The sequence below is a fragment of the Myodes glareolus genome, chromosome 2 (assembly GCF_982192425.1).
Source record: "Myodes glareolus chromosome 2, mMyoGla1.1, whole genome shotgun sequence".
Lineage (NCBI taxonomy): Eukaryota > Metazoa > Chordata > Mammalia > Rodentia > Cricetidae > Myodes > Myodes glareolus.
Window position 1 is genome coordinate 108630851 of NC_142027.1, and position 19162 is coordinate 108650012.

Genomic DNA, 19162 nt, shown 5'->3' on the forward strand with positions numbered 1-19162 from the left:
AAAGGGGTTATGATCAGACACAACCTCACCATCATGCACACATGGAAAAGAACAAGATGCTTTGTAAAAGACCCAAAAGCTATATACTCTGTTAGTCCCTACTGGTGCTCACTACCAAATGACTGCCATGACTTCCACCAGTATACAAGAGAGCTCAGTCATCCTAGCAAGCCTGTGGACAGAACCTCTGACTGGGGACGTCACCAGAAATAGGCTAACCTTCTCTTTACTTTGCATGTCTCTCACATCTCAACATTTTTAAATATCCTGAAGCAGGGCTTGGCAGATGGCTTACAATCCAAGCACTAGGGAAACTTCGGCAAGATTGCAAGCTCAAGGCCAGCATTGTTTCAAAAACAAAGCAAACAGAAACAAGAAATTGCTTTAGGTCCTCCCTTTTTTTCACTCATGGCAGCAGCATCAGACCCATTTTTCCAGAGATCCCACTTCCACCCAGGAATGTAGTCTTCCAAAGCCTTCCAGCCCAGTCCTGTCTTTCCCCCTCACTGCTGCTCTTTCTAATGAAGGTACCACATCTATGATAAGATTGCCATATCCTTTCCTCCCCGCATGACTCCACCACTCCCAAGTTCAGGAAAGATGTTCTCTGTTATGATGCCCTACCAGGGGTAACCATGTTGCTTGGCCCAGATGATAGATCCTGGAACGTAGGAGGCATAGGCCACATCACTCTCACACCCTGTCCAAGTCTCCTCGGGAATATCACAGCGATTATAATTCAGGTCTGCCAAAAGGGAGACTGTAGAAATGAGAGGCTCAAAGGGTGTAACTAGGATGGCGTCCACAGAGAGGGCAAAGGGAAGCGGTACGGGCTGCAGGTGGGAGAGAACAGAAACCCCACAGAGGAAATGCAGCTAGAGCCAAGAGGAGTGCTGCCTCCCAAAACAGATTCCTGCTCACATCCCAGAGTGACTCTGCCTCTGTGGAGCAGTGTGGGGTTGTTTCTCTAAGAGGCTTTCTCGTCTGTAAAATAAGTGCACTGGACAAGATGGTCATAATCTGTCCCAAACCATCTCAAATGTTCTAGAATGAATGCTAAAATCATCGGGTTTTTCTTACTTGCTTCTTCTCACATGCCATATATCCCTCTCTACCCACAATCCAACACCAACATTCCAGGAGGCACTGGTATAATCAGGCAAGGCTGACATACATGGAATTCACTCAGTATACACAAAGATTTCCAGGTTACCTATTCCTCCCACAGAACAGGAAGATCCTCCCTTCCAGTCCCCACAAGGACCCCTCAATGCCAGATACATCTAAATTGTACCTAAATGAAAGGAGACATGCTGGGGAAGAAAGGGAGAAGCAATAAAAACTGGGGGGAAAACATTTCCCTTCCTTTGTACCTGGATTCTGGTCACAAGACCAATTATCTGGGAGCACTGACGGATCAATATCTCCACGTAGCTGCCTCCATTTCTCACACTTTGGAAAGGAACACTGGACCCAGATGAGACACTGGCCTGTGACAGGAGAGAAACTAAAGTAAGACAAAAAAAGAAGTTCTTCCTTTTTCAATCCAACTAAATTCAATATAATTTTCTCTATGGTCCCTGAATCGTGTCTCGGCCATAATAACTAGTTGAGTCTCTGAATTCAAACGCAGAGTGAGAGCTCAGGGAAGACAGCCTAACTTGGTGACAGAGATGGCCTCAGAATTCAAGCCTTATACTGTAATCTCTCTCTACCAGGCACAAGTACTCTTCCTGTACTGACACCAAACAGAAAGGCTGCTTTAGCCCAGCAGTTCAGAGAGTACTGTTTTCCCAGGGTTTAGTTCCCAGCACCCACATGGGACAGCTCACAAATGCCTTAACTTCCCCTCCAGGAGACCTGACACTCCCTTCGGGCCTCCATAGGCATTTTGCTCATGTGCACAACCCCACACTCTGACACTCACATACACAATATTAAAACTTAAAAAAAAATTAAGGTTGCCTTAGGGCTGGAAGTGTACCTTGGTGTTCTGTAGAATACTTTCTTAACTTTTGCAAAGCCCCAGGAATCCATCCTTGTTATCACAAAGAAACAGAAAGCTTGAGGCTAGGAAGCTGCTTCCTTGAAAGCAGGAGAACTGAGTTAGATCAGCACACTCACACTACCCATCTAAAAATGCTGGGCACAGTGATGGGTGCTTGTAACTGTGGAAGTGGGGAGACAGAGATAGGTGAATCCCTAGGGCTCACTAGCTAACTAGCCTAGTCTATTTGGTAAATCCCAGGCCGGTAAGAGACCCTGGGTCTAACTCTGACATTGCACTAACATTCCCTAAATACTGATCAGCATCACTTTTGTGCACAGTATCTGTAATTGTAATTCTTACCCAAATCTCAACTATTTATCTTTCTGTTATCAAGTTACAAGCTTGTGAGGCTGAACAGATATCATCAATGGTGAGGGCTGGAGAGATGGCTCAGCAAGTAAAGAGCACTGACTGCTCTTCCAGAGGACTTAGGTTCAATTCCCAGCACCCACATGGCAGTTCACAACTGTCTATAAATCAGTTCCAAGGGATCTTACACCTTTACACCAATGCGATAGGGGAGTTTAGCCAATCACATTCTGTTTGTGGGGCGTGTCGCCTTTAGGCTAAAGTTTACCTATAAACCTGGTGAGTGTGCTTTTGTTAGCTCTCTCTTGCCTGGCTCCTGCATCCGGACGGATCGGATCGTTTGGATTCTGGTGTAAGTCTTATTTCTGTTTATTAAAGTGGTATATTTTGTATTAAGATAGTCTGGGGACTTTTTATTACTGATCGCCCTGCGGCTTCATCTGGCGCCCGAACAGGTGTTTATCAAAAAAAAAAGGATTGATTGGTGATGGGATAATAATATATTGGTATTTGTGAGTTATTGTTTTCAGAAAATTGTATTGATGTTGATTTTTGTACATTGATATATTGAATATTGTATGTCAGTATGCTTCTACCTCTATTTGTATTGATATATATACATATATTTACATTCCTACCTCTGATTAAGATATTTATGTAATGATATACATTGTTTACATCTGGAGGTCATTATCCTCACTCATTGCACAGTGTTCATTCTCTTAGTCTTCAAGTTAGAGAGATAGAAATCAATAGTCATATATGTTTATTATGTTTATATTTAGGCTAATCAGGTTATTTAGGTACATAGAGATCATACTTAGTATAGATAATATAATCTTCAACCTCTTCGAAGAGCTATGAAAAATGGCCTTTAATCTAACTCATAGTTCTATAGTAGTGAGACACAATCACTCCTGGCATCACCGCTCTACTCCTGAGAGAACGTTGAGCACCAAAGACACTCCACCTGGAGCTTGTCTTCTTCCTGGCAGAACTGGCCTTTGGGCAAAGAAAAAGCTCATACCTCGACCACTGACAGAATTACAAAATATCCGTAAATGGATAAAAGCAGGATTGTCTTATCTTGCCAAGACAGGGTGAGAGAGTCCTAAAAGGTTTCTTGCCTTTGAAAAATGGCATGTCAGTTACATCGGGCCTTAGCCAAAGTTGGTTGACTCAACATTGCATACAAGACTTTGGGTGACTGCCCAGGTATTCAGTTGTTTCTTCCATTTGTTACACATTTAGGAAGTTTCCCACTTGTACTTCCGGGCTGCTTGAGTAAAATTATTTCCCTTCTCAGATCTTTGATGGAGTTGAAGATTAGATAGTTGTAGTTACCATCTACATTATTTAGACTCCCTAAAATAGAATGTTTAGTAAAACTTTTGTTATATGTTTCTTGCTTAATATTGTTTATTATTTGTAACTTTATATTTTTTATTTGCTTCTATTGTATATAGTTGTATTTGATTTGGTTCTGTCTTATTTTAGAAAAAAGGGGGAGATAATAGGGGAGTTCAGCCAATCACATTCTGTTCGTGGGGCGTGTCGCCCTTAGGCTAAAGTTTACCTATAAACCTGGCGAGTGTGCTTCTGCTAGCACGCATGTGTGCTCGCTCTCTCTCTCTCTCTCTCTCTCTCTCTCTCTCTCTCTCTCTCTCTCTCTCTCTCTCCTGGCTCCTGCATCAGGACGGATCATTTGGATTCTGGTGTAAGCTGGTGTAAGTCTTACTTCTGTTTATTAAAGCTGTATATTTTGTATTAAGATAGTCTGGGGACTTCATTACCAATCGCCCTGCGGCTTCACCAATGCACACAAAATAAAGTTAAATCATAAAAATCCTTAAAAAATATAAATTTAAAAAAAAGATATCTTGGCGGGCAATGGTGGCGCATGCCTTTAATCCCAGCTCTCAGGAGGCAGAGGCAGGTGGATCTCTGTGAGTTTGAGGTCAGCCTGGTCTACAAAAGCTAGTTCCAGGACAGGCTCCAAAGCTACAGAGAAACCCTGTCTTGAAAAACCAAATATATATATATATATATATATATATATATATATATATATATATATCTCAATGATTAAGATCAGAGCACATACTACCCTTACAGAGGACCCCAGTTCAGTTCCCAGCATCCACCTAGGGCATCTCACAATTGCGTGTAACTCCAGCCCTAAGGGATTGTCTTAGTCAGGGTTACTATTGCTGTGTTGAAACACCATGACCAAAACAACATGTGAAAGAAATGGCTTATCTCGCCTAGGCTTCCATATCACAGCTTATCATTAAAGGAAGTCATTAGAAGAACTCAAACAGGTTGGAACCTGGAGACCGGAGCTAATGCAGAAACCACGAAGGGGTGCTGCTTACTGTCTTGTTTATCATGGCTTGCTCAGCCTGCTTTCTTATAAAACCCTAGACCACAAGTCCAGGGGTGGCACCACTGACAATGATTTGGGCCTCTCCCTCATCAATCACTAATTAAGAAAATGCCCTACAGGCAGGCTTGCCTGCACCCATCTACAGCTATTCCCTCCTCTCTGGTAATCTTACCTGTGCCAAGTTGACATAAAAACAGACAGCACAGGATTCTACTTCCTCATTTGGCCTCAAAAGAAACTGTACTCATGTGCACAAATCCACAAACAGACACACATATATAAACATAATTAAAAATAAAATAAATCTTTAAAAAATGACCAAGTTGTATCCTTTAGGACTAATGCCCTGAGTTCATTCTCCTCCACAAGACACAAGTCTGGGTCCAGAACTCTTCTCTTAACCATTTACTCTGCCCCTCACAAAGGCCATGGCTTCCTTTTATTCATTACTTTCCAAATCTCCACTTATATCTACCCAAGGTTTCCAATATGTTCTATGAAACTTCACAAACTTGAGAAACAACTATTCACACATCATCAAGTCAGTGTGTGTGTGTGTGTGTGTGTGTGTGTGTGTGTACGCAAGCATGTGTAGAGAGGTCAGAAGTTGATGATCAGCATCTTCCCCTATTGCACCCCATCTTATTATTTTGGGGGGTATGTGATTTGGGGTTTATGAGCATATGTGTGTGCATGCATGTACACAGATGCACATGAAACAATGAAGTTTTACTTGCTTATTATTTGGGTGCGGGGGATTGAGGCAAGGTTTCACTGTGTAGCTGGCTGGCCTCAAGTTCACAGTGCCTCTGCCTCTGCCTCCCAAGTGCCCAGGTTAAAAACATATGCCACCACGCCTCATAACATTTTATTTTTACTTTTAATTGCGTGTATGTAGGAGTGTGTGTGTGTGTGTGTGTGTGTGTGTGTGTGTGTGTGTGTGGAGTGCAGTGCTCATGGAGAAAGACATGGTCATTGAATCCTCTGGAGATGAAGTTAAAGTCAGTCGTGAGACACCTGAGCTGGGTGCTCTGAACTGAACTCAAGTCCTCTACCAGAGCAGTAAACCCTCTTAACCACTAAGACATCTCTCTGGCCCCCTTCACCTTATTTATAAGGCAGGATCTCTCTGAACCTGGAGTTCCCTGATTCTGACAGTGATCTTCCTGCCTCTGCTCCCTACGCATTGGGTTTACAGGCACACGTCACTGCACCTTGCTTTTTCATGTGGGTTTTAATAAAGGCTCAAACTCAGATCCTCATGCTTGACCGTCAAGCACTTTACTGACTGAGCCACCTCAGTGGCTCTATCTTCATTCTGATACCTGGACACTAATGACACTGCCCCACTCAACCGCAATGTCAGATGGCTAAGTGGAGTCTGTTCCTTCTCATACTCCCCACATCTCTCCAGGTAGGAGGTAGAGCTATCATCTTTACTCCCACTGCCACTATGCCTCTCTCCCACAGAAACCCTCTGTCTCTGAGGTGCCCTCCACTAGGCACTCTCTCGCCCTATTGTCTCCTCGCAAAGACAGTGGCATCCTGCTCAGTCTTTACCTCCCCACTTCAAGCCTTCAGTTCAGATGACAACAGCGTCATAGGACTGCCTCACAAGCACCCACTGGTTTCTTGGTCCTGTTCCATACACCTCCTCAGTAGCCTACTCCCACTTCTGCATGACCCAGCCAGTCATGTCAGACAGAACACACAGCCTCTGAGTCATATGTCCAGATATCCTCTGACAGAAATGCCCTGTCCTCTCCACCTCGCTTGCTGAAAGAGTCCTGCAGCTCTTGCTTCATCTCAGTCTCCAGCCCACCAGACTGTCCCATCCACCCCAAGACCAGGAGGACCTGAGTTTGATCTCCAGCATCATGAGAAATCTAGGTACAGTAGTGAACACCTTTAACCCCAGTGCTAGAAAGATAACAGCAGGAATCCTGGAGTTCATTGGCCAATCAGCCTCACTGATTCAGTGACGTCCAGGTTCAGTGAGAGACCTTATCTCAGACTATAAGGTAGAGTGTAACTGAGGAAGACACCTAAGGTTCATCTGTAGCCTACACACACACACACACACACACACACACACACACACACACACAATCACACGCACGCACACCCACATGGGCACATACATGCACACATACACATACATATAAACAAAAAAAGATTTAATATCATCAATGTTTCACCTGTAAGTTTGCTGTGTTAAATTTTTACCTACTGACAATTTTTACCTTAAAACATCTTCAAACACAGGGATATACCTCACCCATGTCTAATCATATTCCACAAAATTATCGCTTAGACTTACATTTGGATCCTTTCAAAATATCGTTATACTATGTATGAATCATTTCTTAAGTATTTTATCCAAAAACAAATGGAGGCTGGAGAAATGGCTCAGTGGTTACGAACACTTGTTTTTCCAGAGGGTCTGGGTTCAATTCCCAGCACTGACATGATGGCTCACAATTATCTATAACTACAGTTCAAGAGGACACCAGGCATGCACACAGTGCACAGACACACATGCAGGCAAAGTACCCACACACATAAAATAAAATTTAAAACTAGACAAAAAATGCTAGTTGGGCATGATATGTTCATTAGAAATGACAGTTGCTGGGGCTGCAGTGAAGCCCAGTCAGTCAGTGTTTGCCTAAAACAAAACAAAGCAAAACCAAACAAACAAACAAAAATCACCAATACAATTGCCCCTAATGGTCAGGTATTTACAGAGGTGACCTGGCAAGACTAGAAAAGAGAGTCTCAATCTTAAAGAAAACTGTCTACGCTCCAGTGGAAAGCCACACACCAAGAGAGCATGGGCAGTTTTCTGCACTTGACAAGTTTCAAGAGCACAAAAGGTCATGAGAGTATAGGAAAGTGAAGGTGGATTGGAAGGTGTTGAGGAAGAGTGAATATGATAAAAATACATTATAAAATTCTCAAAGAACTAATAAAATGAGAGGGGGAACCTGTTTGCTGCTCACCACGTGCAGTGTGTGGCTGCATGGCGGTGGAGACTGTGTAACCAGCACCCAGTCAGAGTGCTCAGGTTGAATGCTCAATCCTGAAAGGCTACCTCCTGCCCCCCCCCCCGGGATCCCTCATCTCCTGTGTCCTCTCATCTTCCTGGCAGTCTCCTTCTCAGCTTCCTTCACTCACTTCTTTTTGTTCTCCATCCAGTCTCAAAAAGTCAGGGTTCCAAAGCTCAGCCAAAAGTTTTCTCTCCTCGCACCACACTTTCCCCTACCCGAGTTCACCCACCCCATAGTTCTGAAATCCATTTTTCATATCTGACAATACACAATCGTATACTTTTGGCTTCTGTTATGAATTAAGTGCCACTTTGCTGTTTGACACTTGTATGGTATTATGTCTTATATACACCTGTGTAGTATTATCATATGATAAAACTACACTGTACTGATTAATTTTTGTGGTGCTGAGGACAGAGCCCAGCACCGTTTACATGCTGAGCACAAGCTCCCCCACTGAGCTTCTCTCCCAGGCCTAACTCTATTTAGATGTCTCATATGGGTCTCAAATTTTTGCACCCAAACCAGAATGTTTAATATTCTCCCACAGTATCTTCTGCTCAATTCCCATTTCTTCTGTCATAACTGATTGTGCCAGAGACAATCTTTTTGATATTTTCCTCTCTCATACTCTGCCAATTATTAATCATTACCTAATTCTTATGATTTTTATCTCTAAAATATTATAAAACCATACACTTCTATCTCTGCTTTCATCGTCCTAATCCAAGCTGCCACTATATATTCTGATATTGGCATTGGTTTATTAATGGGTTTGTCCTCCTTCATACTTGATCATTTTCAAACATTAATTTGAAGATGTCATTCACCTGGATACAACCCACAAATGGCTTCTCACTGCCCTTGGGATAAAATTCTTACTACATACTATTTTCCTTTCAAAGATTTTATTTTTATACTTATATATCTGTGTACATGTATGCATTTGTGTGTTTGCAAATGAGAGTAGATGCCCATGAAGGGCAGAAGAGGGCATCAGATCCCCTACAGCTAGAATTATGAGTGATTTGAGCAACCTGACCTGGGTGCTGAGAATCACACTCAGGTCCTCTGCAAGTGCTGAACCATCTCTCTTGTCTATGGTATTTTCTTTTATTGAGTTACTGCCTACCTCTATTGTGGAATATTGTTTTAACTAGGTAAAGATTTGTTACATTTGTTTATGTTGCATTTGTTTAACAATGTAAGGATGTATGTTTAATTATAAAGATGTATTTGTTTCACCTTGCCTGCCTAAGGCACCTGATTGGTCTAATAAAAAGCTGAATGGCCAATACATAGGCAGGAGAAAGGATAGGCAGGGCTGTTGAGCAGAGAGAATAAATAGGAGAAATCTAGGCTCTAGAGAGGAGTAAGAGAATGAGGGAAACACCAGCCAAACAGACACAAGAAGCAGTGAAAGTAAGATAAACAGAAGGAAATAAAGGTAAAAAGCCCCGAGGCAAAATGTAAAAAAATAAACAGGTTAATTTAAGTTAAAAGAGGTAGTCAGAAAGGAGTCTAAGCTAAGCCAAGCATTCAAAACTAATAATAAGCCTCCATGATTTAGAAGCTGCTTGATGACTTAAAAGAAAAAGCGTGGTACAATTTTATTTTTATTTATTGAGCTATTGCCTATCTCTTTCCATTTTGCCAAAGCTACTCCCCATACCTCCTGCCCCTGATCCCAGAACTCCAATCAGAATATATCAAATCCTATCTTACCTAAAACTTTCTCCTACCCTCTACTAGACAGTTTTCAGGTTTTAGCTGAAACACAGTTTCCTGTGGAATGTTTTCCCTGGCTGGCCTGATCTTACTTAGGGCTCCACTGTTTCCTTTCATGACATGATGTTCTTCACCACAAGTATTACAGATTGTATTTACGATAGTCAGTCTTTCTACATCCTAGATCAGGAGAGCTCTCCTCTCCTCGGCAACTGTAAGAAACAGAACAAACTTCTTAGTTCTCCTTTTGAGAAATAATCTATTCAGATCTTTCCTTTAGGTGATTTAAGCCCTACACAAGCTGACTGCCTGAAAAGATCGCACTTCCAGCTCCTCCTTTACCTACTGAGCTGGTGCTTGCATAGTCTTTCTAGAGTGTCTCTCTAAGTATATGCAAGCCCATTTATGTTTTTATGATTAAAAAATATGTAAATACAGGAACGGGGGTAATGACTCAGTCAGTAAAATACTTTTCATTGCAAGTTCAATCTCCAGAATCCATGTAAAAAGAAAAGGAGCACAGGGCTGGTGAGACAACTCAGTGCATAAGTAAACCTGCCTCCGAGCCTGATGATCTAAGTTTGATCCCTGAGATCCATTCCACATAATAGAAAGAGAGAACCAACTCTTACAAGTTGTCTGTGACCTCCACACATGTCAAGAGCATGTATACACAGACACACACACACACACACACACACACACACACACAAACTGTAACCTAAAGTTTCATTAAATTCTGGGCACAGGAGCAACTATTTGTAATCAGCACTGAGGAGACACGGGCAAATGGACTCCTAGGGCTCATTGGCCTGCCAACCTAAGCCTACTTTGGGAGCTCCAGGCTAATGAGAGCCCCTGTCTCAAAAACTGACAGGTAACTCCTGAGGAACAACAGCTGAGGTTGCCTCTGGCCTACACGCACATATGAATGAGCATGTTCCTGTACACACATGAATAAATACAACATGAATACACATATGTACACACATATTAAAATTTAAACTATGGCTGGGCAGTGGTGGTGCACGCCTTTAATCCCAGCTTTCAGGAGGCAAAGGCAGGGGATCTCTGTGATTTCAAGGCCAGCCTGGTCTACAGAACTAGTTCCAGGATAGTTAGGAATGTTACACAGTGAAATCTGGTTTCAAAAGAAAAAAAAATTTATTTTATTTTATATTTTTGGTTTTTCGAGACAAGGTTTCTCTGGGGCCTGTCTTGTAACTAGCTCTTGTAGACCAGGCTGGCCTCGAACTCATAGAGATCCGCCTGCCTCTGCCTCCGAAGTGCTGGGATCTACTAAAGGCATGTGCCACCACTGCCCAGTGAAAACAAAAATTTTATATATACATACATACATACACACACACACACACACATTATCAGACACTAGCTGAATTTTTATTCCACTGGTCCTTATACTTACCATTCTAAGTTGTTTATTTTGGAGGACATAATCTCAATATGTATCTTTGGCTGATCTGGAGTTCACTATATAGACCAGGCTGGCCTCCAACTCAAAGAGATCTGCCTGTCTCTGCCTGAGTGCTGAGATTAAAGACATGGACCACCACACTCAGCTCACTTTTATTTTAATGTATGTGAGCCTGTTTTCTTCCAAATTATTATTTTTAAACTTACTGATACATTATGTGATCTATTTCTTATAACCCAATTTCTCAAGGTCATCTTCATTATTTGAAACATCTATTATCTATCTGACACACTAAATTGTAGTTTCTATGACAGAAGGAGTATCAGATTGGTTAATCTTTTTTTTTCTTTTTTGGGGGCTGTTTGATTTGTTTTTTGTCTTTGTTTTTATTTTTGTTTTGAGATAAGGTTTCTCTGTGTAGCCCTGCCTGTACCGGAACTCACTTTGTAGACCAGGTTGACCTCAGATTCACAGAGATCCACCTGCCTCTGCTTTCTGAATGCTGAGATTAAAGGTATGTGCCACCATACCCAGCCCAGTTCATCATTTCTTTTTCTTCGATATTTTGTTTTATCTTTGTGTAGAAATGTGGGTACAAGCATGCTATGGCACATATGTAAATGCAGGCCATGTGCATGCCATGGCATGCTGTAGAGGTCAGAAGACAACTTCATCTTCTTTGAGACAGTCTCTCATTTTTTTTTCCTTTCTGTGTATGCCAGGCTAAGTGGCTAGTAAGCTTGCAGAGATTCACCTGTCTCCACCTCCTTTCTCCCTGTAGGTACACTTCATTTACATGTGTGTGCTATTGCATCCAGTTCTATGTGAACTCCAAGGATTTGAACTTAAACCTTCATACTTGTTTGGAAAACATTTTAACAACGGATCCACCTCCTTGGCCCTTGTTCATCATTTCTTGCACCTATATCGGGCACATCATATAAGTCACTAATGACTGCTATGAAAAGAGTAAGTTGGGGGGCTGGAGAGATGGCTCAGCGGTTAAGAGCATTGCCTGCTCTTCCAGGGGTCCTGAGTTCAATTCCCGGCAACCACATGGTGGCTCACAACCATCTGTAATGAGGTCTGGTGCCCTCTTCAGGCACACACAGAAGATTGTATACATAATAAATAAATAAATAAATATTTAAAAAAAAAAAAGAAAAGAGTAAGTTGGTAAAGTAATTCAGTGACAGACTGCATGATTAGCATATACACAGCCTTGGGTTCAATCTCAAACCAAAAAAAAAAAAAAGAGAGAGAGAGAAAATGAGTTCCTATCTATTCCATCCTTACCTTTGTTCCATCAAAGACTAATGACTTCAGCCTTCCAGATGAATAAATCTCTGGCTCTTCCCAGGCCTATCTCTTCATCCCTCTACCTATAGATAAATTTTCTTAGGCATACAAATATGTTTGAGTGTCTGCCTTCCACTGGGGGCATTGCTCTTATTTGCCTATGTTATTATTGTTGTGGTGGTAAAAACAGACCCAGGCTTTGTACAAACTAAGAGATTATTCTACCACTGAGCTGCCTCCCTAGACCTCTCTCTTATAAACCTGGCATGGCAGGATCCGGGATTCAAGGGCATCCTCAACTACATGGTAAGTTCAAGGCTAACCTGGACTACGTAGAACAATCTCAAAAAAAAAAGGAAGATATAAAAAGAAAAACCATACCATAGCTCTTACTTCACTCCCTTTTATCGACCTTTTTCCCACCTCTTACCTTCAAGTCTAAACTAATGGTGGTGGTGGTGGTGTATGTGTGTACATATGTATACATGTACATATGTACATATGTACATATGTATACATGTACAAGCATGTGGAGGCTACAGGTCAACATTGGATATCTTTGTTAAGGTTTATTTATTTATTTATTTATTATGTATACAACTGCCTGCATGTATGCCTACAGGCCAGAAGACGTTACCACATCTTATTATAGGTGGTTGTGAGCTACCTACCATGTGGTTGCTGGGAATTGAACCCAGGTCCTCTGGAAGAGCAACTAGTGCTCTTAACCTCTGAGCCATCTCTCCAGCCCCTTGGTTGTCTTTTTTTTAATTGCTTCTCCACCTTTAAAAAAAGTTTTAAAGCTGGGCAGTGGGGGTGCACACCTTTAATCCCAACATTCATTCAGGAGGCAGGAGGATTTCTTTGAGTTCGAAGACAGCCCAGTCTACAGAGTGAGTTTCAAGACAGCCAGAGCTACACAGAAAAACCCTGACTCAAAAAAACAAATCAAAAAAAATTTGAGATTTTTTTCTCTCACTGTACCTGGTATGCACTGATTAGTTCTGACTGTCTGGCCAGCGAGCCCCAGGGATTCTCCTATCTCACCTCTCTGGGACTAGGACTACAGAAGTGTGCCATTATATGGAGGCTAGGGAATCTGTCACAGATCCTCAGGCTTGCAAAGCAAACACTTGAACAACTTAGCCACCTTCATGCCAATTCTCAAACAACGACAGCCTGCCAGTCACCTTGACTAACCCATACAGCAGCCATAACTGAGACCCTGATAGCTTACTAATTGGGATGTACTTGAATGCATTCAAATCCTCATCCTCTGGCTTCTCTGTGGTTGCATTTGACAAGATGGGGTACTCTCTCTTTCATGAAATTATATCACCACCTAGCATTGTTACACAACCTTCTAACTGTTCTATTTGCTCCTATGGTCACACCCTGGTTTTCTTCCTCGACACCAGGAAGAGTGTGGACTGTGTGGATAAACAACCGAAGAGATGAGATCTTCCTATTTCTTCCTCTTTCCTTATCTTCTCAGACTGTGAAAGATAATTACAGTCCTCAAGGTTCCCTTTTAGACCCTAGTAGCTGCTTATCTCCTCCATCTTGAACTTTCCACACTCAGCAGCACTCACCAAAACCACCTTCCTCTTCTTTCTGGCCCATGATCTGAGAATGGTCCTGAGTCATTGTCTTCTGCTTGTCTTTCAGACTGAACTCACGTCCATCTTGGATTGTCTCCATTTTCTCATCTTCTGGGAAAAGAAAACATTGGAAGGTAGGAGGATAAGCAGATCTCTGTTGGCAATAAAAAACAGTGAAAGAATCACCAGAAAGCTCCAAGCCCGAGGCAGAAAAATCATAGCCTGCCCACTAACCCCTTCTCTAATTTCTTGAATAAGTACTTGTACCAGGTTTCAATTACAACTGACTTGGGCTAGCAAGATGACTGCCCCAGAAGCTGCAGTGTAGAGAACTGACACCCAAAATTTGTCCTCTGACCTCCACATATACGCCACAGTATGAGCAGGCTCTCCATTAATAATAAATAACATCTTTTAAAATGTAAAAGATATCTGGGAGCTAGAGAGAGGACCCCAGTTTGGTTCTAAGGGCCCACTCTGGGCAACTTACAACCACCTGTAACTCCAGCTGCAGGGGATCCAACATCCTCTTCTAGCTTTTCTATGTACCCATATATACATGGTACACATTCACACAGACATACATACATACACATAAACAGAAAAAATCTTTTTAAAGGCCATATAATGATACTTACCAGCTTTCTTCTTTCTTTTGCTTAAAGAAAGTCTATTAAATTTCTTCTTAGAGGGTTCAGTAACCAGCTGGCCTGGCTTAGATGTCTTTATCTCAGAGTTCACTTTGTCTTCTAGTACCATCTCTGGAGTACCAAGCACTATTACCTTCTCCCTGAAACGATATTGTTTAAATAAAAAGTTTTCAGAGAGACAGTTGCCACTCCAATCCTTTGAAAGAGATTCAAGGGGCTAATAGTAAAACAGGAATTCTCGACTGGATTGAGAGATGCAGCTCAGTGGTAGAGCACATACTTAGCATGCACTAGGAACGTGGTTCAATTTCCAAAGGACACATACAAATCCCAGGCCTCCTAGAGTCTCCATTTTATTCAACTCCTTGCCCATTTCCTAACTCTAACAGGCATCTTTCCTGAGCTAAGAGAAATCAATGTGAGTATAACAGACGACTAAATAGACAGGAAGATGGGTCGCCATTTACCAGCCTCATGTCCACCCTGTGTTCAACTTGTCCCTCTGGGATAAACTTACCCATCAGCATTTTCATTCTCAGTGGCAGAAGGAGCAACTCCTGGTTCTTTGTCTGACCTGGTAGGTATCATAGGTTGGACACAGGAAGTCTCTGCAAAATTAAGTCCAGACCCCAGCCCTTCCAAAACAAAGTATTACAAGCAGAGAAGAGACAAAGGAAAACAAGTGCTCTAGCATTTCACAACCACAGCATTCCATTCAAATAGCTTACCTTTGTGCTTCGAAGAGTCTACCTTTGGTATTTTGTCATATGATAGAACTTGAAATCACTAAACTCAAGAAAAACTAAGATCTGTATCTTTCTGCAAGCCTTTCCATATTGGCCAGCCTCATTCCAGTACAGCCAAGTGATTTTATTGTGTACATGTACCATATTTTATCTTATTTCTCCTCAAACTTCTACACCTACAAAAAAAGCTTACATGAGACCATTCTCCTTAATCACATTACCTTATAGAAAAGGCCCCCGAGCCTATATACCAGCCCTTTCTGTCCTAAAAATATCAAACCAAGGGCTTGGGAGATCATTCAGTTGATGAAGTGTTTGCCTCACAAGTATGAAGACCTGAGTTCAGTCCTCATAACCTATGTAGAATCAAAACAAACCAGTGTGGGGGCATGCACTTGTAATACCAGCACTGAGGTGCCTGGGAAAGCAGATTCCTGAAACGCCCAGCTGCTAGATTAGAGGAACTGGCTGGGCCCCAGGCTAGTGAGTGATAGTCTCAAAAAACAAGGCAGACAGAGCCTGAGGAATGACAACTAAGATTGACTTCCAGCCTCAGACCACATGAGCAGACACATGCATCTGTACCTGTACACGTGTTCACTTACATACATTAGCACAGACACACATGAAGCTGTGTATATACACTTAAACACAGAGACATTTAACAAATAGTAATAAAAAGCAAACCCCTAAAAAAGAATCAAGCCAATATTAACAATATACAAAACTTGGGCAAGCAAGATGGCTCAGCAGGTAGGGGCATTTGCCAACATGCCTGAAAACCCCAGTTCAATCTCCAGGACTCACATGGTAGTAAGAGAGAAGCTATGCCTACAAGCTGGCCTCTCATCTGTACACATAAACCATGGCATGTATGCTCACTCACACTAAAAGAATAAATAAATAGAATGTAACTTACATATACAAAAAATACATTCTCCAAATCTGGGCAAACTATCTTTTCTAAGTAGGCTGAAAACATATTTGAGTAAATTAAAATTGCATTTGGAAAACTCAGGAGAGGCTATGTTGATTCTGAAGTCAGTATCACCTACTTTTTCAAAAGACTTTTCTTCCCCCTTTCTCTTACATGATTTAGCACAGGCCTATTGATAGGAGATTAAATATTTCAAGTATTATTTAAGATTTTCTCAGGCCAGGTGGTGATGATGCATGCCTTTAATCCCAGCACTAGGAAGCAGAGGCAGGTGGATCTCTATGATTTCAAGGCCAGCCTGGTCTACAGAGGGAATTCTAGGACAGGCTCCAAAGCTACACAGAGAAACCCTGTCTCAAAAAATAAAATAAAATATTTTCTCAGATGGGAGAGAAAGAAGCTGTCAAACTTATAGTACCCCTTGGATGACAGTCACTCTCCCCTTTTCTCTTCACACCACACCATACCCAAGCACTCCTTCAGGGACTTCTGTAGTACAATCTGGAAAATCTCCTCAAATTCTGCATTGGTAAGAGTTGGTTTTTCCTGCAGAGACAAGGGTAAGGAAGGAAAACTGCTTGCCTAGCATGCATGGGGTCTTGGGTTCATTCCTCAGTAACACCCCCCAAACACACACACACACACACACAAAAATCCCTGATGTGGGAAATCCTTTTGTATATGTGTTGCTTTTATCGGTTAATGAATAAAAAAACTGCTTTGGCCTGTGATAGGGCAGAATAAAGCTAGGCGGGAAAAGTAAACTGAATGCTAGGAGAAAGAAGGCATAGTAGTGAGAAGCCATGTAGCCTCAGACATGCTGGAATCTTGCCCGAAAGCCACAGTTACATGGTGCACAGATTAATAGAAATGGGTTAATTTAAGTATAAGAGCTAGCTAGAAATATGCTTAAGCTATTGGCCGAATAGTATTGCAAATAATATAGTTTCTGAGTGATTATTGTGTAGTCTGGGCAGCTGGGAACAAACAAGTGGCCTCCTACCCCCAACATAGAAAGGTTCTGTTTATCTAGCTTATCCAGTACAAAGCAGGAGGGACTGTCCTATCAGAGTATGATGCGCACCTTTCCTTTCTTCTCAGCTGGCTTGTCTTGAGCCTTTCGCTTGGTCTCCTGGCCCCCGCCTTTACTATGCTCTGTGGCTGTCTTCTGTTCCTTCTTTGAGCAGGCTTTTGGCCTACTTGGCTTGGCCTCTGCCTCTTGAGAACTGGTCCCCAGGGTGTCATCCTTCCATGAATTAGGCTGATTCACACTATGTGACTTCTGTGTAGGTGGAGCAAAGGTTTTCTTTGTTCCCTTTTCATATTCTGAGGAAATAAGATTAAATGAAGTTTAGGAAATAAGTGTCTAACCGAGATTGCCAAACATTGCCTATAAAGTGGTCAGGTCAGAATTAGAATGAAGAAGCTTTTAACAAATCCAGATTTCTCAGTCCCTCCCTGCATATTCACTCGCTAGCCCCAAGACTATTTTAAAACAGTTTAGAGTGGAGACCCAGACATTTGACAAGATTAGTTGGTTCTAACATACACCAGGTTTTGTACCATCAATTCAAAATGATTAACACAACCATGTAGGAAGGTGAATTATTCAAGTGTAGATTTTTTTTCAAATAGTCCCATTTTAACTCCATGAAAATAAGCTTTAAAAAAAACTATTGAGCATTTAGAAATGATTCAAGGTTTAATCTTTTTTTAAAAAAAATCTATTTTTTAATTTTAACTGATAAAAATACATACAGGAATATCTCTGAACAAAATACAATAAAATTCCTAAGGCCTAGTCTGATTCCATCTCCTCTATGAAAATTATACTAATCCCACCAGGTATAAGTGATAACCTATTTCTTCTGAGCGTCTATAACACTTTGTACTTCTATACTGGCATTCAGCATATTTAACTTCATATTATGAATACTTAGATGCATTTTTTCTCCCCGTGAATTCATACATTCCTGAGCATGGCTGTGTTAAAGGTTTTTTTATTTGTGTAAATGTGTGTGAACTTTGTACATGCAGGTGCCCATGACGGCCAAAAGGCATCCAATCCCCTGGAGCTGTAACTGCCTAATGTGGGTGCTGGGAACCACCCCTGAGTCCTCTGGAGCAGCAAGTGCTCTTAACCACTAAGCATTTCTAAGAACTGTTTCTAAGTCATATATATTTTGCTCAACGCAACTGGAAAAATGGTAATGTGAACAAAGTGAACAGAAAACATGGGACCAGAATTCCCCTTTGAAGGAAAGGATGGACAGAAGGGAAAAGGGAATTAAGTGAACATCTCTCAACCTTGGCTCACCTTTGTCATTCTGTAATGTTGCCATCATTCAGTTCAGAAACTACACTATCCTTGCCTCTGTTAGAAGAAAAGAAATTGTTATACTTTGGTTAGACATGTTTAAACTTTCTTTTTACCCTGTCTTCTTGGATTTAAATTTATTTGTCCGGGATCCGGGGCAATGTTTCTGCCTTCTTCACCCCGTCACTACCCCTGCATCAATACTGACTACGTGCCTGGGCATACAGAGAGTTGCTGCTTTGGAGATAAGCAATAATGCTTGGTTTTGTTTTTCTAGTACTGGGTATTAAACCTCAGCCTTTGTACATGCTAGCCAGGCAAGCACTTTACCACCGAGCTATATCCTCAGCCCTTTTTTTATTTGAGATAGGGTCTCCATAAGTTGCCAAGACTTGTCTTGAATTCTTTTGTAAGCTTTGGACTCACTCTGTAACCCAGGAAAGCTTTGAATTTGTAATCCTCCTGCCTCAGGTCTCAAAATAACTGAAATCCCAGGTCTACAACACAGGCCTGAAGTAAGGCAGGCACTTTCACTAGACGGACACAGCAGCAGCAGTGATGGAAGCAGAGATAGAACTGGAGTAGTGGTAAAGGGCATAGCAGGGCTGGGAGTGAAAAGATGCTCTTTTCATTTCAAAGTTCCCCCACATACTT

At 41.7% G+C, this 19162-nt stretch overlaps 1 protein-coding gene across 6 annotated transcripts in view; it reads right to left on the bottom strand.

The window, feature by feature from the left end:
- The window catches only part of Zcwpw1 (zinc finger CW-type and PWWP domain containing 1), a 33515-nt gene that overhangs the window by 7558 nt on the left and 6795 nt on the right, over positions 1 to 19162 (bottom strand). For 3 of the 6 annotated variants that reach the window (XM_087903470.1, XM_087903469.1, XM_085682759.2), the window contains exons 2-9: positions 18509 to 18565; positions 17276 to 17517; positions 16659 to 16737; positions 15026 to 15116; positions 14497 to 14648; positions 13850 to 13969; positions 1374 to 1490; positions 625 to 760 (exon numbers count right to left, since the gene is read on the bottom strand). In XM_087903470.1, coding sequence (XP_087759596.1) covers positions 625 to 760; positions 1374 to 1490; positions 13850 to 13969; positions 14497 to 14648; positions 15026 to 15116; positions 16659 to 16737; positions 17276 to 17517; positions 18509 to 18536 — 965 coding nt within the window. In that variant the 5' untranslated portion in view covers positions 18537 to 18565. The remainder of the gene's footprint in view (positions 1 to 624; positions 761 to 1373; positions 1491 to 13849; positions 13970 to 14496; positions 14649 to 15025; positions 15117 to 16658; positions 16738 to 17275; positions 17518 to 18508; positions 18566 to 19162) is intronic. The other 3 variants (XM_087903473.1, XM_087903471.1, XM_087903472.1) reach the window with 3 other exon arrangements.